Source organism: Callithrix jacchus, chromosome 5, assembly GCF_049354715.1.
Source record: "Callithrix jacchus isolate 240 chromosome 5, calJac240_pri, whole genome shotgun sequence".
Classification (NCBI taxonomy): Eukaryota; Metazoa; Chordata; class Mammalia; order Primates; family Cebidae; genus Callithrix; species Callithrix jacchus.
In genome coordinates this window covers 43,784,874-43,808,697 of record NC_133506.1, presented here as the reverse complement: position 1 = coordinate 43,808,697, position 23,824 = coordinate 43,784,874, and the positions used below count along the sequence as shown (strand labels likewise).

Here is a 23,824-nt window from a genome sequence, read left to right as displayed (position 1 = left end):
AGCCATGCTGGGGCCTCTTTGAAAGGTTGGACATAGAGCTCCTCAGTGTCAGAACCTGGAGGGTCAGTAGAGACCTACTAACTTAGGGTCACAAACACAGACACCTGCAGGGCAGGTGCAGGAAATGAGTAGCTGGGTTGTAACTTAGGAAGGTAGATGAGAACCGTGGCAGACTAGAGAGCATGTGTCCCTTCTAAGGGTGCAGCCACCACTCAGCCAAACCAACTGTTATAATGCAAGCCCAGGGTGGCCAGAGCTTCTGCTTTGCTGACAGAGGCTGGTGATAACATTTAGCTTAGTCTGATCATATAGATGGGAGGCGTAGGCACAGAAAGGGGAGGCAACTCGTCTAAGGTCACACAGCACATCTTCATCAAAGCCAGAACAAGCCCTTCCTGATAAGAACCCTCTTCCTGCTCTATCCACCTGACCTCTCTGAGTAGAAGAAAGGCATTTTTAAAATCCATGAGGATTATTTCTTTTCTCCTACTAATTCCTAATTGGTGGGACTACAGTTTTCCTAGACATGCAGCAGAGGCTGAAATTGTTAAACTTGGAAATATATTTACGTGAAATCTGCATGTGATTTGCATGCATGGAGGGTGTTTGTGGGATTTTGCTATGCTGGGCAGCTTTTCACTTCTGGGTTTTCTTGGACTTTCAGATGTTTTTCGCTTCTTGTTTTCTTTTCCTTTTTTTCTTTTAAGTGGTGGTGGGTGTCCTTAGCCCCTCTTCATTTGCATTCTGTTGTCACCCTATGTATGGCTGCAAGGGACTTTAGCACTGTGGGTACAGGAGCATGCCAGGCTTCCTGAGCTCAGGTGGCAGAGCCTTTGGCAGGCCTGTGTGAGTGGCGGCAAGTCACTGAGTGCAGGATCAGCCCCTTCATGGAGTTGGCCAAGGTGTCCCCAGAAAGTGGTTGTTGTCCTGCTTGACCCAGACCCCACTGGTGACACTACCCCCTCTCTCCATGGGATGCCTGTTTCTCTTAGTGGAGAGCACAGTATGGCTTTCCAATCCCCATGTCTCTTTCTAAGCCCTCACCAACCCCAGGTCACAGAGAATGGTGGGTATTGTCACATCTTCCAGTGACAGTTGCAGCTTGGTTTTCACACTGTGGGTTTATGGATTCTTCTTACGATTTCGCTTGCCAGTGACTGAAAACCTATTTTATTGTTTTTATGACCTTGTTAATTAAACTTGCTTTTAAAAAAAGAATGGAAAACAGAAAAGACGGAAGGTAGGTCTGACTTCAGGCATAGCTGCATCCAGGGCTCAGGTGATGCTGTCCTAACTCTGTCTCTCCACATCCTGCTCTGTTTCTCTCAGTGCCAGCCTTGTGCTCAGGAGGCTGCTTTCTCATGGTGGTGTCATTGGTCACCAGCACCCTCAGGCCTGTGTGTGACCAGCATAGCCACCCAGGGAGAGGAGAGCACACCTTTCCTGGTGTTCGCATAGGAAGACCCAGTCCGTGGCCTACTGGCTCAGCGTGGGTCCCACACTCTCCTTGTGTGGCTGGGAGGATGGATGGTCATGCTTTAGTCACATATCCACACCAGGAGCTGGCTGGGATGGCCTCCCCTGGACTCTATGGCCCAAGAGAGGAGCAGGCGGAAGCAGCAGGACTCTGCAGTTCGTCCTCTTCTCTCCCTGCCACCATCTCTTCTTCTGAGCCCTTTGTTCTTCCCCTAGTCCTCTCCTGGGCCTCGGGCACGGCTCAGTGAGCCAGGAGGAGCTGGCCCCAACCACATTCATTTGTTGCCCTGGAGTTTGAGGCCCTGTGCCTCAGGCTGCCTCTTATGGGCCTGCTTGGGGCAGGGTACACACTTCTGGGGACACGAAGGCGCTGTTCAGAGCAGGCACCTGTGGGCATCCTTTGAGTAAATGTGATTGCAGGGACAAGAGGGAGGTGGGGCATCTCACGGAAGCCCGGGCTCCTCCACACCAACATCCTCTCTTCTAGGAAGGCTTTGCCTGGGGCCCCACTCGTGAAACCACACGAGGTTGGGCGGCAGATGCTGGGGAAGGCCACCCAGCCTGGCTCCTGGTGGGGCTTCCGCTGCTGGTTCTCAGGGTGGCCCTCGGACACCCTTCCCTTCCCCTCTCAAGTTTTCTAAAGGATCCCCAGGGCCTGCCCTGCTCAGACATTGTGTGTTCTAAGAATCTGATTTGGGGGTGTTCATTTCCAGCTATAACTATTTCTAGATGGGCCTGTAGACATGGTTGGCATCTGCCAAACTCCACTTTCTGTCTCTGTGGCCTTGGGCATAGGCCTTTAACTGCTCTGTGCCTCAGTTTCCTCATATATAGAGTGGGGATGATAATAGTACCTACCTCACTAGAATTATTCGAGGATGCAATGACTTAATGCACTTGAGTTTCGAGCAGTGCTTGGTGCACAGAAAGTACTGAGTAGATGCTAGCTAATGTGATGAACATGACTTCTACTTTTACTGTTATTCCTGCTATACAGAAGTAGTAAGAAATAGCCACTATTGCTACAGAAATGATGGTGATGATGGTAAGTATTGTGTCCTTACTGGGTACCAAGACTTTTACATTCATCGCTCCACTGGATCCTTGCATTAGCATTAGGAGGTGACTCCTCCCCTCTTTCATAGATGTGCAAACTTGGCTTTAGAGAGGTGAGGTCACTTGTGCAAGGTCACACAGCTGAGAAGTGGTGGAGGCATGGCGGAGACCGTGCCTCCCTTCTCCTAAGACCCATTCTCTTAACCACAGGGCTTCCTAGTTTCATGATCTGAGACTGGGTTTGAGCTAGAAGAAGGCATTAGTGGGCCTGAATCTATCATCGATGCCTCTAGTGATGGGGAACTCACTACCTTACAAGGTAGCCCCCTCTCTTGTGAGAAAGCTCCAAATGGTGTAAGAATAGATTAATTCAATCAAACAGCGGTCGCCTGCATTGGTCCCATTGGACTCCTTGAGGTCCTACAGATCTGTTGGGCTTCTTCCTCATGTAGTTCACCCAAGATGCTTAGCAAGCACCTCTTGGGTTCCTTCCAGAAACACTCTTCTCTGGGCCAAGCCCTGTAAGGTCATGTATCTGTTTCACTTTGGATATTAATTCCAGGGTTTTTAGTACAATAGTATGTCTCCTTTGAACCTGACTCTCTTCTAACTTATTAGGACAGTCTGTTCAGTTCTGAATTGGGCAGGAGGCTCCTCATCTCCCTCCTTTTGCAGGTGAGACTTTTGTTAATATCGCTCATGCTCTCATTAACTTTGAAGATACCCACATTTTATGCCTGTCTGAGACTAACTGGGACATCTTTGAGATTCCAAATCTGTGCACTCTCTCTGACTTTGTGAAGCAGTAGGAACTTTTTCAAATAAGAGATGGAAAAACTAGCCCAAGCCGACTTATACAGCATATATATGTAAAAAATAAATAGGCTTACCTAACTGAAAAGCCACGGATAGATGGCTTCAGGTATGGCTGGATCATGGTGTCGCAAGGGAATTGCCAAACTGTTTTCCTAAGCTGCTGCACCATTTTCTATTTTTACCAGCAATGTAGGAGAGTTTTAACTTCTTCATATCCCCACCAACCCTTGTTATTCATTTTTTGGATTATAGCTATTTCACTGGATGTGAAGTGGTATCTCATTTTGGTTTTGTTTTGCATTTTCCCAAATGATGTTGAATATCTTTCTGTCTGCTTATCAGACTTTTGTATATCTTCTTTGGAGGAATGTCTGTTCAAGTCTTATGCCTGTTTTTAAATGCTGTTATTCATCTTTTTGTGGTTAAGTTGTAAAGGTTCTTTATATATTCTGGGTATAAGTTCCTCATCAGATGTATAATTGATGCTATTTTTCTACATTGTGCAGATTGTCTTTTCCCTTCCTTTAAAAGTTTATTTATTTTCACTTTCTTGATAGTGTCATTTGAAGTACAGAAGTTTCAAATTGTGATGAAAATCACTTTATTTTTTTTTTTAGTTGCTTGTGCATTTGGTTGTAGCTAAGGGTACTTTTCTTAACCTAAGGCCACAGGGAGTTACTCCTGTGTTTTCTCTGACAGTTTGATAGTTTCAGCTTTTACATTTAGGTCCGTGATCCATTTTGAGTCCATTTTTGTGTGTGGTACGAGGAGGGGCCAACCTCATTTTGTTGCACGTGGATATTCAGTTGCATCGTTTATTGAAGAGACGGTTCTTTTCTCCATTTAACTGCCTTGGCATCCTTGTGGAAGATGAACTGTAGGGATTTATTGCTGTACTCTCATTTTTTTTATATACATGGATTTTTACATTTGATTTTCTTTTCTCTTTTTAAAATTTTGATACATGTGCAGAATGTGCAGGTTTGTTACATAGGTGTGAATGTGTCATGGTGGTTTGCTGCACCTATCAACCCATCTCTTTTTTAAAGAGGTAATGGAGATAGGATCTTGTTGTGTCACTCAGGCTGGAGTGCAGTAGTGCGATTATAGCTCATTGTAACCTAGAACTCCTGGGCCCAAGTGATCCTCCCACCTCAGCCTCCCAAAAGCTGGAACTACAGGTGCACACCACTGTGCCTAGCTAAGTTTTAAAATTTTTTTGGGGGTCTTTCTGTGTTGCCCAGGCTGGTCTTGAACTGCTGGCCACTGGCTGCACTGTTTTCCATTGATTTCTAGGCCTGTCTATATATAGTACTGTGTTGCCTCTTTTTTTAAGATGGACTCTTACTCTGTCGCCCAGGCTGGAGAACAGGGGCACGATCTTGGCTCACTGCAAACTCTGCCTCTGGATTCAAGTGATTCTCCTGCCTCAGCCTCCCAAGTAGCTGGGATTACAGATGTATACTGCTATGCCTGGCTAATTTTTGTATTTTTAGTAGAGATGGGGTTTTGCCATGTTGGCCAGGCTGCTCTTGAACTTCTGACCTCAGGTGAACGAACCACCTTGGCCTCCCAAAGTGCTGGGATTACAGGCATGAGCCACTGTGCCTGACCTGTTTTACTTTTTAATTTTTTTTTTAGATGGAGTCTCACTCTGTCAACCAGGCTGGAGCATAGTGGCATGATCTTGGCTCACTGCAACCTCCACCTCCTAGGTTCAAGCAGTTCTCCTGCCTCAGTCTCCTGAGTGGCTGGGAGTATAGGTGTATGCCACCATGCGCGGCTAATTTTTGTATTTTTAGTAGAGATGGGGTTTCCTCATGCTGGCCAGGCTGGTCTCGAACTCCTGACCTCGTGATCCACCTGCCTCATCCTCCTAAAGTGCTGGGATTACAGGAGTTAGCCACTGTGCTTGGCCATCACTTCTTAAGGTCTTGAGAAGAAGTATGCCGGGAGAGGAAACAGCAAATCCAAAGGCGTGGAGGCAGGAATGGGCCCTCATTCTTTGGAGCTCAACAGAGTGGAGCCAGCATGCCCCTGTGAACCAAGACACCAGAGCCAACACTTCCCCTGTGGTTATGGTCCAGCCATGGGGTTGGCCAGGTCTTGCTTGGTTTCAATTCCCTACCCCTCGCACTGACCTAGGGCAAGAATAGAGATAGAGGCAGCCAGATAGAAAAGGGAAACAGCCTTTTTCACTTTTACTAACTACTGGTTGTTGGCATCCCCACAGGGAACCGTTGGAGGACGATCACTGAGATTCCAACTTCCGGGGTTTGGGAGGAGCAGATATGGCAGCAGTGCCCATCAGAGGGGTGCCATGGGCCCATCAGGTTTTAGTTTCAAGAATAAAATTGGTGAGGGCTTCCTGTTTGTCGCAGGAGGTGGGAAGAGGCCCAGGGACTCAGGCTGGAGAATCACAAAATGGTGATTTAGAAATGTGAGCTCTAGAGTTGGACCTTGTAGCTGCTTAGCTGTCCGTGACCTTGGGCAAGTGATTTTGCCTCTGTGTGAGCCTCAGCTTCCTGATCTGTTAAGTGGGGGTAGTAAAAGCACCTGTCTGCTGGGGCCATTGGGAGCAAAGTAATTTCACTGATGGACAAGCTAAACAGAGCCAGCAGAAGGAAGAACACATTTTCATGATGAGTTTATACCACAACACGGTGGGGTCTATTTTGTAATAGGATATATTTTAGCTATAGTGACAGAGCTCTGAAACAAGAGTGGCTTACACAACGTCTAAGCTTATTTCTGTCAAGGCAGTCCAGGGCAGCATGGTGGTTTCATGCTGACAGCATCAATTTCTGCCAGCCCTGGGGTGTGGTCCTCAGCACCGGGGTTTCAGGTGCTCACACTCCAGCCAAGGAAGAGGGAAAGGAGAAGGGAAACTGTACCCAGCCCTTCTGCTCATGCCCCATCCACTAGAACATAGTGTCTAGGGTGGACCGGAAGTGTGTTCTTTATTCCAGGTGCCCTCATGCTTAGCTGAGAATCAGTTCTGTTGCTTTTGACAAAGGGTCAGCAAACTTTTCTGTTAAAGGACCAGATAGTAAATATTTTAGGCCTTGGGGTCCATACAGTCTGTTATTGTACTGTAAAAGCAACCACTGACAATACGTAAATAAATGAGGATGCTGGGTTCCAATAAAACCCTTTTTGCTTTTGAGACGGAGTCTCGCTCTATTGTCCAGGCTGAGCGCAGTGGTGTGATCTTGGCTCACTGCAACCTCCGCCTCGTGGGTACAAGTGATTCTCCTGCCTCAGCCTCCTGAATAGCTGGGATAATAGGTGCCTCCCACCACACCAGGCTAATTTTTTGTATTTTTAGTAGAGACAGGGTTTCACCATGTTGGCCAGGCTTGTCTTGAACTCCTGACCTTGTGATCTGCCCGCCTTGGCCTCTCAGAGTGCTGGGATTACAGGTATGAGCCACTGGCCCCAATAAAACTTCTTTTTACAAAAATAGGTGATGGGTTGGACTTGGTCCTCAGAGTGTCACTTGATCCTGTTTGGACAAAGGGGATGACGGGTGGGACCTGTGGTGGGGGGGGTCTCACTAACTGGCAGCTTCTGTCTCTGCCCACCAGGAGCTGACTGGCCACATTCACTCCCTGGCCTTGGCTGGCCTCACAAAGGTCCAGATGCCCAGAGCCACTTTAGGGAACCTGGGACTGGGGTAGCTTTGCTGAATCGAATGGAATTACTGAATATGGTCATAAGATCATGGTCTTCTATTGTAACTTTGTGGACATACCTACAAGCAGGCCGACGGCTCCAGGAGGGCTTGAGGGAGGGTCTGCCATCATCTGTGCACAACAGAGAGCCCAGCATGGGGCCATGACACTGAAGGCCTTGCTGAGTGGATACACGCGAGCATGGAGTGAGCTTCTGGCTCCACACCACCTTCTGCTCTTGCCTGGACCTTGGTAGTAGGCATAGCTGGTCTTCCTACTTTATATTCATTCCACATTCCGTCCCACATCCTTCTGTCAGCAGCCAGGGAGGTCCTTTAAAGGGTGAGAGGATGGTGTCAGGCCTCTGTTCCTACCCCCATCACCTCCCCATGCTCTCGAGAGGAAACGTAAACACTCCACTGCAGCCTAACGTGGTCCGGCCTTGGCGTGCTTGTCCGAATCCGTGCTCTGACCCTCTCTTGCCCACTTTGCTGCAGCCCCGCTGGCCTCCCTGCTGCTTCCCGCTGCCTCAGGGTTTTTCAGGTGCTCTCCTCCTTCCTGGAGTGCTATTCCCACAGATGCGGTGCGGCCCGTGCCCTCACTTCAAGCTTTGCTTGCAAGGCTGCTCTGCAGAGAGACCTTCTCAGACCACGGCACTTCCCTCACTCACTGCCCCTTTAATTCATAGAAATTATATGTTTATTTGGGAAGAAAGTATTCGTACTTAACTGTCTGAAAGGTTGTAAATAGTATGGGATTTAGAGTGTAAACTCTGGAGTCAGACTGGGTGGGCTCAGATCAGCTGTGTGACCTTGGACAAACGGCCCGGCCTCTCTGTGCTTTAGGTCTTGCATCTGTCAAACGAGGAGAATAACGGTGCCTACCTAATACGGTTGATGTGAGGATCAAATGAGCTTGACAGGAGCATGAGGGCTCGCTGAGTATTAGCTGTTGTTACTGTTGGTAGTGGTAATAGTCATGACCTTTTAGACTGGTCTTGTCTTGCCCATGAGCTCCCAGAGAACCATCTTGTTCTCTGCCCAGCCTCCATGGCTCAGGCTCACACCAGTTGTTCAGCCAGTATTTGCTGAGTGAAGAAAGAGTCAAAATGCAACCCCATTAGCAGAGCTGGCCCTGGGTGCCCTGCCTGCCTTCACGTTGCTGCCTCCTGAAGGCTTCCGGGCTTGCTTCTCCTCTGGTTGATCACCAGCGTTTTCAGCACATGGCGCTGCTGTCTGGGCCTCTCTCAAGCCCGCCGGGAAGTGCCTTTCCAGCCTCATTGCTGGGACCTCAAGAGGAAGAGCACAGCTTCATCTCCCTTCTTTTGCATCCTTTGGGCACATTGTCTGGGTGCATGGCAAGAGCTCAGTCGAGTTCCAGGGGCCTGATGTTGCAGCCCAGTTGGGCCTTGGGACTCTTAGGACCTGGTCATCAGAAGAGACGACATGTGCTTTTGGGCAGGATGGAAGTGGCGGGAAAATGGAGAGGGGATGTGTTTGGAGTTGGTTTTCTCCAGGGAGTGCACAGAACACCATCGTTTTGTGGCAATTGCTGCTCACAGTTGCGGCTAGCGTGTGTTGTCATATGGCAATGAGAATGCCAATTGCTTGCATATATTGAGCACTTGCTGTATATGCACTTGTGCTTTTCCTGCACTACCTCATTTATCCCTCACCATAACCATGAGCAGAGTCAGACAGCCTGGGTTCAAATCCCAGTTCCTCCTTGTACTTTGAGGCCTTAGGCTTTCTTGCTGTGCCTCAGTCTCCTCATCTGTTAAATGGGCTAATAACAGAACTTACCTTCAAAACATGGAGCGAAGGCTCAGTAAACATTAGTTGCTGCCATCGTCATCATCTTCATCATCACAGGTTTGCAGCTGATGAAACCAAAGCCCAAGGTCACCCAGACAGTGAGGGGCAGAGTCAGCCCTTGAACTGACATTTGTGCTCATAACTCTCATGCAAGAGTGTCACATATGTGGGGACGTTATCTGGATCATTGAGGAGCAAAGAGATATGGCATAGGGGAGAGACTGGAGCTGTTAGGTGTGTGGGTCAGATGGTTAAAGAAACTTATCTCTGCTGGCACAGTTCAGGGTGAAAGGCTGGTGGGGTGGTTGGGTGATTTGGGTAATTTGGTCTGAAAATATTCCCTGATAAATCTTAAGTCCTGGCTAATCCCTTCCTCCTCAGTTCCTCTCCTATCACACTTAGTGGCCAGAATCTTTTGATGAAGACTAGCCTGGTTTTTGCAGTGTCCCAGCCTATGCCTGAGTTGAGGGGTGAGCTGGCAGTGGGAAACGGTGGGGGCAGGGGGCTTCTTATGGATTAAGAACCGTTTTACATGCCCCATCCCATATCCTTGTGAAGGCGGGGCAATTTTTATGACTATCCTACAGATAAGAAAGCCGGGCCTGGAGAGGGGCAGTGTTGGGGCCACCTCTGTGACCGCCGATCTCTCTGTTTTTCTTTCCCTTATTTACTCCACCACAGACACACTGCCTCCTCCTGTTCTCATTACACAGCAGATGTGCGCCTGCCCAGACCCTTTGTGCCGCAGTGCCCCCCGTCTGGCAGGCTCTCCCCTTGGGTTTTTGCAGGGCTCCCTCTCTTGCTCTATGCAGGGTCTCTGCTCGGACATCACCTCCGTAGAGAGGCTCCCCTGACCTCCCTGTGTGAAACAACCCTTCCTTCCCCCACATTCTGATTTGTCTTCCTAGTGTTCGCCGCTGCTTGACATTGTATTCCATAGCTGAGTTTTCTTTTCTTTGGCTCATCTCCTTTGCTAGAATGTCATGTCCACCAAGTGAGGAGTTTTTGTGTGTTTTCTTGATAGTAATATTCTCCCCAGACCCTACAACACTGCCTGCGGTGGAGGATGTGCTCAGATGACATTTGTAGAATGAATGAATGACTGAATGAATGAGTGATGCCTTTCAGCCTCAGGTTGTATAGCTTGTATGTGGCAGAGCTGGCTTCAGCTCTGGCCTGGGTCTCCTCTGGATTGATGTCTTGCTTTCTTCTTCCCACCTCTATTCTACCCCAGGAGCTGGCCAAGAGGACTCCCGGCAAGCACCCAGACCACCCCGCAGTCCAGAGTGCCCTGCAGGCTATGAAGACCGTTTGCTCCAACATCAATGAGACCAAGCGGCAGATGGAGAAGCTGGAAGCTCTGGAGCAGCTGCAGTCCCACATCGAAGGCTGGGAGGTGTGTACAGGACAGGAGGGGGCTTCCTGGGCTGTAGGGGCCAGGAGGTGCACAGCTGCAGGCACGAACGGAGGCCTGGGCGTCGGGTTCAGTCTGCAGTGTATTTTGTTTGGCTTACGGAGTGTTTGCAAAAGATTGCTTAATTATTTTTCAATTAAATCTAAATAAAAATCAGTATTTCAGGTTTCTCTTAAAAAATTGGTGACTCTGGGCACCTATATATCCCATGGAAAGAGTCACCAGAGCCTTCAGTTCCCCTCAGTTCCCCCTGTCCCCTGTCGTCTCCCCACCCCTTCTCTTTCATGCATTGCCTGGTATATGTAGGCCTTTGAGCTGTTGATGCCAAGGTCAACGGTAGTGTTTTAGCATCCACTCCAGGACAGAATTCTGGCTTTGACACTTCTTTGCTGGGTGACTTTAGGCAGATGTCTTAACTTCTCTGAACTTCGGTATCCTCATCTGTATCTGATACATAGCAGGTACTCAGTAAATGGTAGCTCTTGATATTACTATCATGATTATTAGGGGGTAGGATTCTTGAGATCATTGGATTGTACATAATTTATTTGTTTAAGGCCCCCATGCCTTCCTTAGGTTATTAGACGTTTCCTGTAGAAGGAAATGGGAAAATACGAATAAATGATAAAACCAATATCAGAGTAAACACAGCTGGAATGGGAGATTAAGACAGAAGATGAAAGGCTCTTGGACAGAGATTATTACCCAAATCGTATGCCTTAGGCCCTTTGGATTTTCTGGCCTTTGGATGCACTTGACATATTTGGGATTTCTAGTTCTTTTCTTTGTGCTGGGGAATCCTAAATGTGAGGTTGTATTACTGTGAGGTTACAGGTTTGCTGAAGAGAGGAGAGGGGCTGTGTTCAGGGAGGTGGGTATTGTGGATCGTCCAATCCACCTGCCATGTCCGAGGGCCTTCCTGCTCAGCCGGGGCTGGAGAGTGAAGAGCTCCATTTCCCAGCTTCGGTTTGGGATATGATTTGGGTCTGGCCAAGATTAAATCCAGCTGCCTGAGATTTGGAAGGTGGGAGTGGGGTGGAGGCCACCCCCATGCTGTTTTTGCAGCAAAGCACAGCCATGGTCATATGTGGCTTTCCGTGGTGACATTCGGAGAGGGCCTGGGTGCCAGCTTCCTGGGCGTTGGATGCATGGCTTAGGCCTTCTTTTTGAAATGTTGGTGGGGTGGATCTGCAGTTGGCAGTTGAGGCAGCAACTACTGCATGCCTCAATGCCGACTGAGCAGCCTCTTCCTGGAGGCTGAGTTGGGCAGGTGATATTCTGGTTCTCCCTTCCCACCTGGGGCAGGGGCAGTGGCGCCCCTGTTGGGCCAGTTCTGCAGGGTGGTTGGTTTCCTGGGGCCCTCGGCCTGGATTTCTGGCTGCTCTGGCCCCTTCAGTGAGTAAGTAAAGCCCCTCATTCCTTTTTGCTTAAAAAGTACGTGACTCGGTGTCTGTTTCCTGCAACTGAAAGTTGCCTGATCCTCTGGTGTGTCAGTTACGATGCATCCTCTAAGACTCATCTCAGCCTTATGTCAGCCTCTGATTTGGTCTCTTGTGATCCTCTTCTTTCCCTCATGCTTCCATGAAGGCAGCAACTCCAGGCATCATGTGTTCAAAACCGGAGGAGAAGGGGCATGGCCAGGGTAGTTAGTGGGGAGCCCTCTTTCCTGGTGGAAGAAAACCTTTTCTAAAAGCCCCATGCAGGTGTCCCCTTTCATTGCATTGGCCAGAAATGGGTCACATGGCCACTTTCAACTTCACGAGCAAATAGAGATGACTCATTTAAACATCTGTCTATTTGGGCTTTGAGTTTCCTGGAAGCCAAGGTGAAAAGAGCAACACATATAGGTTACCTAATATCGTGAAAAAAGGAAGAAGCAGAGCAGTTCTTCTGGGAGATGGAGAGTTTCCTGGCACTCAGTTGGAAAAGAAATTTTCCACATGGGCCCCTGAGGAGAGGATATTGAGTAAGATCCTTGGCAGCTGGAGCAGAAGTGATTTCCGTTTCTGTTAAGGGCCTAGGGAAATGGAAACCAAGGGTCTCTAAAAACTCTGAACGTGTACAATTTGAGAACTTTGTGGCCCTCAGTGGCCAGTGTTTCTGAATGTAATAGGAAATAAAGTGACTTAAAATAAGAATTGCTGGCAGTTTATTTAGCACTGGTTACAAGCTTCCAACCCTAGGAGAGAGGTGATGTTATCCCCATTTTACAGATGAGGAAGCTGAGGCACAGGGACATGGTTTTGAAGCCCAGCCCTGTAACTTAACAGACTGCCCTGCCTTGGGTAAGTTTGTCCTGCCAGGGGGGCCTTATTTTCTCCTATTTGTTTAATTTTAGGGATAATATCTGTTATTTTTTGGTTTCATTCTGAAGATAAAGTGCAGTATGGAATATGAATGTCCTTTGGCAAATGTGAAATTGTTTTCCATGAAGTAGAAAGTTGTTTTAAATACAGTTGTTCCTCAAGGTGACTTGTGAAAGGAGTACATTCTAGCTAGAAAAGATACTGTTTAGTAGTGGAGCTGCTTCCATGCTGTCTGTTAGCAGCCGCAGTCTCTGAGGACAGCATGACTTGGGGGTATTCATGGTTAATGACAGTGAGGGCACATCTCTATTTCAGGTAGCCTTCTTGATCATTGCCCATCTTGCTGTGTGACTGCTTGCTGATCTGATCTGATGGCTGTCATCTCTCTCTTGAAATATGTCTGACAAGGGGCTTGTTTTTGGAGCAAGGGGAGTCTTGTCTTGGCCGTTTCCTTGCTGTTTGCTTGAGGTTGTATCATTCGTTAGTTTGATCTCCCATGTGTGTGTGTTTTGCTGCCTGATCCTTTGTACACCACTTTTCATTGTAAGACTGGTTTAGTTAAAACCAGGTAAGTTGCCGGGCACGGTGGCTCATGCCTATAATCCCAGCACTTTGGGAGGCCGAGGCGGGTGGATCACCTGTGGTTGGGAGTTTGAGACCAGCCTGACCAACATGCAGAAATCTTGTCTCTACTAAAAATACAAAATTAGCCAGGTGTGGTGGTGCATGCCTATAATCCCGGCTACTTGGGAGGCTGAGGCAAGAGAATTGCTTGAACCCGGGAGGCGTAGGTTGCAGTGAGCTGAGATCATGCCAGTGCACTCCAGCCTGGGCAACAAGAGTGAAACTCCATCTCGATAAAAAACAAAACAAAACAATAAAAACCAGATAAATTAATCCATGAATCCATTTCGCTGCGCACAAGGAAATGACAGTGTCATAATACCTTGGAAGTGAGTGAATGAGACAACCCCCTTTGTGGGGAGAGATTCCGTTGCCTCGGTTTCCTCATCTGTGAAGTCTGGATCATGGCAGTACCCCTCTCATGGGTCCCTTGAGGATGGGGGAGCTGATGCTTACAGAGTCCTTGGCAGTGCCTGGCTCAGAGGAAATGCCTAGTACATGTCAGGAGGAGCCCTGGCGGCAAAGTGGGATCACTTTTTTTTTTTTTTAACGGAATAATCATCTAAGAGCTTTGACTAGAACTTGTGCCCAGTGTGGGCTGCCCCTCCTCAGAGGCACATTCCAGATGCAGCCTTATGGACTTCTATGTGAAGCTCACAGTGATAAGGAGGAAATGTGTGCTCTTAATAAGAAATAGGCCTGGCATGGTGTCTCACACCTGTAATCCCAGCACTGTGGGAGGCCGAGGTGGGAGGATCACCTGAACCCAGGAGTTCGAGACCAGCCTGGCCAACACAGTAAAATCTCATCTCAACTAAATGCAAAAATTGGCCGGGTATGCTGGCAGGCATCTGTAATCCCAGTTACTTGGGAGGCTGAGGCAGGAGAATCGCTTGAACCTGGGAGGTGGAGGTTGCAGTGAGCTGAGATGGTGTCACTGCATTCCAGCCTGGTCAACAGAGCTAGACTCCATATCAAAAAAAAAAAAAAAAAAGGAAAGAAGTAGGGTATACTCCACTTTCTGGCTCTGAAGCCCTGGTTTAAGAGATGGTCAACTGTTTACTCACTCACAAGGGGAGCGAAGGAAACAGGAGTGAGGAAACAAAAGCTCTCGTGTTTTTTCTCACCCTCTCTGGGGTGCTTTGGGCTCCCAGTGGGACATGGTCTCTCCCCTTGGAGACCCCTGCTAAAGACTAATGATTGCAAAGAAAAGTCTTCAGGTTGTCTTCGAAGAGGCAGCCTGAGCTAGAGGTGAGTGGGTGGCGGGTAGAGGCTGCCTGTCTGGGTTCAAGTTCTATCTTGCTGCCTTCCTTACCACCTGTGTGAGCATCAGCAAGCACTTCCCCATGCTGTGCCTCAGTTTCCTCATCTGTAAAATGAGAATTGTCCTGAGGATCAGCTGAGTTTGTGCAAGATATTTAGAATAGTGTGCGGCATGTGGTTGCCCTATACATGTATTGGCTTTGAGTGATTTGAAGCTTTTGTCATTTCCAGTGTGGTTGAGTGTGCATGGCTGGAAGGAAGGAGGTCTCTAGCCCTGACCGGTGTACATCTCCTGGTCCTCAGCCTCTTCCCTGTATATCTAACCTCTAGCACCACCCTTGACCTGGATTCAAGGATTTCAGGGAAATCAAGAGTCCAGCTGGGCTTCTCAGCAGGGCTGGGGTGGAAGGGCATCCCCCTGTAGTATGTGTGGCATTTCAGGTGCAGTTTTCCAGGTGGCCCTTGGCCAGGGCTGGAGAGGCAGCTTCCCAGGCTGGGGGCACTTCCTTTCCATTTCCCCTGAGACGGCCTTGGCAGCAGGGTTCAGGTCTAGGGCTGTGTGACCTTGGGGCTTGGCAGCTGGGCCAGGTACCAGATGCTTCTTCAAGTTCCCCTTTGTACCCTGGAAGGGCTGGTGGGTGGGCATGAGGGAAGCAAGGCAAAAGGAAGGGGAGACATGTGGGCTCCAGGGACTGCTGAACTGGTGTCTGCCCTGTGCTGTCCATGGGCCGTGATACAGCCCCAGGGAGTCCCCTTCACCATGTTTGTGAGGATACTGGGGGTCCCAGGAGCTCTTCATCATGACAGCCTGAGTCTTGGTGCAGCAGGCTGCTCCTTTGCTGGAAACCTGAGATCTGCCTGGCATGCAAGCATCCGTGCTTACCTGGGCCCCCAGCCAAGCCGAAGGCCATGATGTCTGATAATGAGTGCAGGCTTCTGTCCCAGGCTGCACAGCTCTTGATCACAAGGAAGCTGGTTTCCCAGTCTCCAGAGGGGTCTCTGGCACTGCTGAGTGACTGGGTTTGTTGTACCCAGCTGGACCATGGGCACAGAGCAGACCAGATCTAACAGCAGCAAGAGAGAGCCCATTCCAGATGGGCCACCTGGCTTCTTAGTTGCCAGAACCAGTTCCCCTTACTGGGTCTCAGAAAGAATTTAGTCAGCAGGTCCCAGTGGGGTAGGAACTCCACGCTGGTTCTGGGTGTTGAGTGTTTAGGGAAGGAGATGGTGTGATAATTCTCCCTCTCTCCTCCCCAAGTTCATTTCCAGGCATCACTTCTTTCTTCTTTTTTTTTTTTGCCAATCAGTTTGAGCTTTATGAGGTTGCTCAGGTTAGCCTTGAACTGATGACCTCGCCTTCGCGAGCGCCATGACCTCCGGCGGGAGCCACTTTGGACCCCCACTTCTTTCTTCTGTGTAATCTGCTGGTCTGTCATGTGGACCTCCCTTAAAACACTGCTTTTGCATAATATTCCTTGGGCCTAAATGTCAGTGGCACCCTGTTGTCTACCCTGTTGTCGATGGCCTGCGTTTGTACCTTATTGTGTTAATTAAAGTCCACAGCTGACCGATGTAAGGAAGTGATGCAGCGGCCTCAGGGAGATGGCTCATTAGCATTGCAGTGCGGTTCTCATTAGCAGTGCAGAGGCCAACGGTCAGGCTAGGGTGGGCAGCCTTGCCCTGCCAGGACCCAGGTTCCTTCCAGCTCCTTGGCCCACCACCTGCTACAGTGTATCCCTCCACCCCAGCCTGTGGAAAGAGGAAAAGGGAGGAAGGGGAGGGAAGCCATTTTCTTTCAAGGATGTGCCCTGGCTGTGAGGCACATTGGTGATCACTTAATCATGTAACCATACCTGGCACAGGAGGGGCTGGGAGATGTAGTCTGTGGTTGGGCAGCCAAGTACCAGGGAAGACTCCATTCTCCAAAATGACAGATGTGGGATGCGGGTTGAAGGGCAGCAGAGGGGCTGCCTCGTTTGGCATTCTGTGCTCACGAAGGTCTCTTTTCTTTGCTTTTTGGACTTTGAGATCTCTCTGCCCTTGCCTGGGTCCTCTCGGCTTCAGGGAGACCTGTGTGGTCCTAGGCTCTGGGGACCCTTCCTAGCCAGGACCTTCCCCATCCCTGCCCTCAGCCGCTTTATCTTAGTTTTTATCTTTTGGGGTTGGCTCGCTCCTCCCTGATGCCTTTCCCAGCCATGCTGCCCGGCACCCCCGACGTTCAGTGATCTTTATGCATGTCTTTGCTACCCCTCTCCCTGCTTCTCAGCATAGGGGACCAGGTTTGGGATCGACATGTGCATCCCTAGCTTTGCTAGATGGAGTGCCCGTGGGATCCTGCCCCTGATGGTTTGCACATCCCATTTGTTGAGCACCTTGCTGGGCATACACAAGGCACATAGTTGATTTGGGCCCTGTCCTTATGGAAGGGCCGTTCAGGTGGGGGAGATATAGTAACAAGTCAAGACATAAAGAAATAGTGGGGAAGGAATAGGTAAAAAAAAAAACCCCACAATAAAAACTGAACGAGGCCAGGCATGGTGGCTCACGTCTCTAATTCTAGCACTTTGGAAGGTCAAGGCAGGTGGATCACTTGAGGTCAGGAGTTCGAGACCACCCTGACCAACATGATGAAATTCTGACTCTACTAAAAAAATACAGAATTAGCCAGGCATGGTGGTACATGCCTGTAATCTCAGCTACTTGGAAGGCTGAGGCAGGAAGAAGTGCTTGAACCCAAGAGGCAGAGGTTGCAGTGAGGTGAGATTGGGCCATTGCACTCCAGCCTGGGCAACAAGGGTGAAACTCTGTTTCAAAAAAAACAAAAAAAAAAACCAAAACAAACAAAAAAACCCCACCAAAAAACCAAAAACTGAACCCAAACATACCTAGATGCTGACTAGGACCTGCTGTTAGCTGTGTGAGCTGGGTGAGTCACTCCTCCCTGAGCCCAAGTCCCTCTCTTGTGAAAGGGACATGCAGTCACATCAGTGTGCCCTCCCTAGGATTTTCCTGGCATGCTCAGCAGATAGAAGTCACTGATCACATTGTATTGATTTTCTGTCTATTACAGATTTGCCGGTGGAGTTTCTGGCATGTGGCGGGAGGTGGTAGGAGGTTCTGTCTCTGGGAAAGGAAGGGGGTGTTCTCAGCTTGGCTCATTCACTGCGTCCTCATTGCTCTGCCAGGGCTCCAACCTCACAGACATCTGCACCCAGCTCCTCCTGCAAGGGACTTTGTTAAAGATCTCTGCGGGCAACATCCAGGAGAGGGCCTTCTTCCTCTTCGACAACCTTCTTGTCTACTGCAAGCGGAAATCCAGGTGAGCGGCCGGGAGACTGGAATGGGGTCTAACCTGCTACCTTCCCCAGGTGATGCTTTGGGCTTGTCACTTCCCTCCCTGGGTCTCCCTTTCCTGTGAGTTGACGGGTTTGTTCTGAATCAGTGCTGTCTAGTAGAAATAAAATGCAAGCCACATGTTTTGTTAAATTTTCTAGTAGCTGCATTTAAAAAAGTAAAAAGAACCAGGTAAAATGAATTCAAATGATATCTTTTATTTAACCTAATCGATCCCCAAATACTAGAATATTATATTTATAATTATATGTGTAATTTTTCTTTTTAAAAATTATTAAAGAGGTATTTCATGTTGTGGTTGTTTTTGTGAGTTGGCAGGATGACTGCAGTAGTTGTCTCTTTGCTGTTACTAAGTCCTCAAAATCTGGTGTGTATGTTACAGCACACCTCAATTTGTCCTGGCCACGTTTTGAGTGCTCAGTAGCTACCTGTGGTTCATGGCTACCATATTGGATAGTGTAGGTCTAGATGATTGTGAAAAGTGGGAGATCCTTTGTGACACCAACATCTTGTAAGATCTAAAAGTTGAGGGTTCAAGAGGAGTGAATAAAGCTCTTTCACTGTTAAGTTCTTGGAGGGTCAGGATAGTTTCTTCATCTTCTTTGTGACTTTCACTGGCGTTTCTTGCACTCTGTAGCGTCTAGGACTAAATGGATGGGTAGCTGAGTAGGTAGATGGAGGCAGGTGCATGCGTGATGGGAAGTGTGGTGACAGATTGTGTGGGCACACGGGATGAGGGACAGATGGCTGGAGGTTTGAGAGATGAATGGATGGTAGATAAAAGGAGGCAGGGAGGGAAAGAAGGAATGTTGGAATTGAAGTGTGGGTGAATGAATGAGTGTTTGCATGCTTGGAGGTTTAGGAGATGGCTAGATGGAGGAACAGATGGAAGGCTGGGGGCATGTGTACATGTTCAGGCAGTTAGAGAAATGGAAAGGAAGACTGGCAGATATGTGTTTAGATGAATGCTAGATTGGGGTCTCCAGGTACGGTGTGTTGAGTGAATGGGTAGATGGATGGATAAGGGGGGTGGTTATAGGATTGGGAAGGTGGGTGGGTGATGGAGGTTTGGAGATGAGTGGGTAGATGGCTGATTGGATGGCATGTTCATGGATGGGTGAGTGGTTGGTTGATAGTTGCCGAGGTGGTTGGGCTCTGGGAGGGAAAGTGGGACAGTTGGACGACTGAGTGGATGAGTGAGGGGAAATTAGATGGATGCGGGGGTGGACGGCCGCAGTAGCTGGTGGGAACTGGTGGTTGGATGCATGAGTGGATTGGCACAGAGAGTTTCCCGACTTTAAGTTTTCTTGTTCAGCAGGCATAGGATGGTCTCAGCTGACCACTGCAGCACTTTTCAGATTCTCTTTGTTGTTACTTTGTTGTTAGAGACAACATAGTGATGTTCCAGAAGCTTCTTAACTCTTCTGTCTAGCAAAGCCTAGTGCTGAGGCCTGAGATCCAGGCCTAGGCCCTACTTTCAGCATTTCCTATAACTTGCTCTGTGGTCCAGGCCATGCCACTGACCGTCTCTGAGGCTCTCAGTTTCCTTGTCTGTCTGTGCTGGCCTCCTAAGGTGTGGTGAGAAACCTTATCACTGGATGAGTAATGGATGCTCCATGCCCATGTGTGGGCTTCTCACTGTCCTCCTCCTTCAGTGGGCCTCTCTGAGCCTTGGTTTTCTCTTCTGTAAAGTAGGGATGATCAGCCCCTCCTGGTAGTCATGTGTGGTTAAGAGCTAGCCCACCCACCACTGGGCCCCTGTTTAGCTGTCTTTGTAGCTTTGTGACTTTGTTTCTCTGCGTCTCAGTTTCCTCATCTGTAAAACAGGGTGAATGATCATAGGTACCTCTTAGGACCACTGTGAAGATCAGATATGTGAGTATGCTTGGCACATAGTGGGTGCACAGCATTATAGCTGCCAGCACCATTGTTGTTAACTTGGCTCTGGTGCGATCACACAGGTACAGGGCTTGGTGCGATCACACAGGTACAGGGCTTGGTGCGATCACACAGGTACAGGGCTTGGTGCGATCACACAGGTACAGGGCTTGGTGCGATCACACAGGTACAGGGCTTGGTGCACAGGAGGCTCTTGAACCACAGGCCCTGCCCATTGCCCTTCCCCCCTGTTCTGGGCTTAGCCCTTCCTATGAGGGCCTGGGCCTCCTGCTTTCACTATCTCCTGGTGACTGGCTCAGCACGGCTCTTTCTCATTTGCTCCTTCCTTCCCGCCCACTCCTTGAGGTCAGTCTGTCTGTCTCGTGTCCTTCTGTCCCCCTCACGAATGCCCCCTTCTCCTCTTTCCCTGCCTCTTTTCTGGTCTCTCTGGGGCTGTCCACAGAGTCCTCCTTTGGTAGTTTCAGGGCTGCTGCCAATGTCCACCCCAAATCCTGCCCCACCACTCTGCCTCAAGCTGTTTGGAGCAGGCACTTTTCCCAGAACTCTGGGGTTTGGAAAACAGAACATCCCCTTAGGCCTCTATGACCTGCTCTCCCAACTTTTAGCTGAGTTTGCTCAGCTTTGGCTTTTGAGGGCAGTCTCACCTGTGCAGGCATATCAGCTGATTCTGATAGCACCAGATTCCCAGTGGTCTTTCTAGGGCCTTCTCTGTGGGCACCCTAAACTCTTTCAAGGACGTTTCCCACCTCACTTCCATAAGTGAGCTTGGCTGGCTGCAGGGAAAGGGCACGTCTGTCTCCAGAGAGAAGCTGGCAGGTGGCCAGCATTCCTGCCTCTGGATGGAGCGCCAGAGGGCTGAGCTCTAAGAGGCCCAGGAGATTGGGCAATGGTGGGTGGATCTCCTGGCCTGAGTCTGATGTGGCTTCCGGCAATGCCTGGAGTGGCAAGGTGACTGCTGACTGTGTTTGTCTTTGCCTGGGTCATGCAGGGCACCACCCGTCCAGGACACCGGTCAGGGGAGGTCTCTGACTCACAGTGCTTCTGGGCTAATGCAAAAGCAGAGGCTTCTTGGGTGTCAGAAATGGAAAATGGGAGGGAGTGTTTTAAAAATCCACCTCCCACCGTCCAGAAGGGGAAACCAAGACCCAGAAGAGCCAAGTCTCATGCATCTCAGCCCCTGCCTACTATATTAGAGGCAGCAGTAGTGTGTCGCCGTTAAGAACACAGAGGCTCTGCTTTCTCTCTATGTGACCTTCAGAAAATGATGTTAGCTGTTTGCACCTCTGTTTCCCTATCCGCTAAATGGGGATAAAAGTAGTCCTCATTTCATGGGGTTGTTTTTACAGAGTAAGACATGCAAAGTGTACACATGTAACGTGTTAGAATAAGGCCAGGTGTATGGTCAAGTGGAAGAAATATAAATATATATCTTTATTTGGGTGTCTCACATGTTAGCTCATACTTAAATTGTGTCTAAATGGGCTCTTTTTTTTCAATCTTAACTTCTGCCCCTTGGATCTTCCTCATTACCAGTAAATGGTACCAAACTTGAATTAAATCAAAGTTCTCCAGAGAGACAGACCCAATAGTGTGTATGTGATTTATCATAAGCAATTGCCTCATGTGATTATGGAGGCTGACAAGTCCCAAGATGTCATCCGCAAGCTGAAGACAAGCCAGCGGTGTCTTGCTCTGATCCTACAATTGGCAGGCTCGAGACCCAGGAAGAGCTGATAGTTCTGTTTGAGTCTGGAGGCAGGAGAAGCAGTTACCCAGGAGCTGAAGCCAGAATCTTCTTGATTTTGAGCTATCCTTCTCCCCATACTTACTTGATCGGCAAGTCCTTTCCATCCCACATCAGAACCTCAGTGCAATTCCAATAATTACTCTAGGAGGGGGTTTGTATACATTTGTGTATGCATGTATGTGTGTGTAAATGATCAGCTGATTGTAAAATTTACAGGAAAATCCAGAGACAGAAATAGCTAAGACAATTCTGAAGAAGGTCAAAGCTAGGGGACTGTTATTACCAGATTCCAAGTTTTGCGGTAAGGTCATAGTAATTAAGACAGCGTGGTATGGGTATGAAAATAGACAAGTGAAGTAATGGAATAGAATAGTGAGTTTAGAAGTGGACCCATGTAAGCAGTCATTTGAATTTCAGCAAAAGCACCAATGTAGTACAAGAAATGACGCTTGGTCAGTTTGTTATCCAGTGGGGGAAAGGTGATTCCTGACCCCTATCTCATACCAAACACAAAAATCGACTTCAGCTGCATCGTAGATTTAAATGTGAAAGGTAAAACAATAATGCTTCTCGAAGAAAGCATAGGAGAATATCTTCATGATCTAGGGGTAAGCAAATGTCCTAAATAGGACAAAGAGTGTAGTTATAGAGGAGAACTAAACTCATTTGACTATATTAAAATTAAGAATTTCATTAAAAAATACTGTGAAGAGAGTGAAAAGACAAGCCACAGGTTGGGAAAAGGTCTTTACAGTTCATATAATGGCCAGAGTATTCATCATCCAGAGTATATAAAGAGGTCCTGTAGCCAGACTTGGCCCTCTGCCTGTTTTTGTCAATAAAGTTTTATTGGAACACAGCTATGCGCATTTGTTTATATACAATCTTAGCTGCTTTGATGCCATAAAGGTAGAGTTGAGTAGTTGTAACAGAGCCTGTATGGCTTACAAAACTGAAAACGTTTACTGTTTGGCCCTTTTCAGAAAAAATTGCCAACCCCTGCTATAAATAAGAAAAAACAGACAATTCAACAATAAATGACAAGGGACAGTCATTTCACAAAAGAAGGCACCAGATCATTAATAAACATACAGAGGTGTTTGAGGTTACTTACTCATCAAATTAAATGTTAATGAGCTACTACTGTATACACACCATAATGGCCAAAATGGGAAATAAAATGCCAGTTATAGAGGATGTGGGACAACTGGAATGTTCCTACACTGCTGGGCATGGGAAATCGGTACAACTATTTTGGAAAACAGCTTGGTAGTATCTCCTAAAGCCAGTCATGCACATTCCTTGTAACTCAGGAATTCAGTTCCTCAGGTATCTAACCCAAAGAAATGTGTACACATGTTCTTTGTCAGGCATGTATAGGAATGCTCACAGCAGCACCGAACTGGAAAGAAGCCAAACGTCTGGCTGTGTCACTATACCCACCAGCACCAGTAACTCAGACAGCCATGAGGTTGAATGAAGGAAGTTAGACACAAAAGTACACACTTGTGATTCCATTTGTGTCAAGTTCAAAAACAGGCGAAGCAGATCTTTGGGGTTAGATGTCAGGACAGTGGTTACCCTTGTTAGGGGAAGAGGGCAGTGATGGGAAAAGGGCAGGGGGGTGTTTATGGGATGCTAAACATTTGTGTTTACTTTGCAAAACTTAACTGAGCCATATTAATGCTGTTTTGGGCATTTTTTTTTCCTGTGTGGATTTTATACTTGAATACAAAGTTTGCAAAAATATGTATATGCACATATGTATGTATATATTCATATGTACGTGTACACACACACACACACACACACATCCTTATCGTCATCCTTTCTCATCTTGATGATTGCAGTGGGCTCTTCTCTGCTTCTAGTCCCTTTTCCACCAGTAGACACAGGGAGTCTTAGAACCGAAGTCTGTCCCATTCTGCCTGTGCTCCAACCCTCCGTGGCTCCCATCTCACACACACTGCAGAAGTCCACATCTTCAACACTTACAACTTAGTGTTCAGAGAGATAAGTCTCTTTCACATTCTCAAATCCTCAACTTATCTCATATGTCATTTACCCACTTATAGTAACAACTGCACATCAGCCAAGTCAGTGTGGGAACAAACTCACTGGCTCCTGGTGCACATACAGCCCACCTGCTGGAGCAGAGGCCCGTGCACACCACAGAGTGGCCTGTGAGCTCCGGGAGTTCATTTTCTGCCATATCTTCACCAGAGCATTTAGCACCTCTGACCTAATGTATGGCTTACCTTACTTTGGGACTATCTGTGCCCTGCCTCCAACCCCATATTAGAAGTTGAGTTCCCAGAGATGTTGTTTTGTTCACTGGTGCAGCCCCGATACCTAGAACCTGGCACACAGTAGGCGTTCTC

At 48.2% G+C, this 23,824-nt stretch overlaps 1 protein-coding gene across 7 annotated transcripts in view; it reads left to right on the top strand.

The window, feature by feature from the left end:
• Window positions 1-23,824, top strand: part of PREX1 (phosphatidylinositol-3,4,5-trisphosphate dependent Rac exchange factor 1) — a 203,575-nt gene that overhangs the window by 109,540 nt on the left and 70,211 nt on the right. For all 7 annotated transcript variants that reach the window (XM_078371900.1, XM_035298857.3, XM_078371899.1 and 4 more), the window contains exons 6-7: window positions 10,071-10,232; window positions 17,629-17,762. In XM_078371900.1, the coding sequence (XP_078228026.1) occupies window positions 10,071-10,232; window positions 17,629-17,762 (296 nt within the window). The remainder of the gene's footprint in view (window positions 1-10,070; window positions 10,233-17,628; window positions 17,763-23,824) is intronic.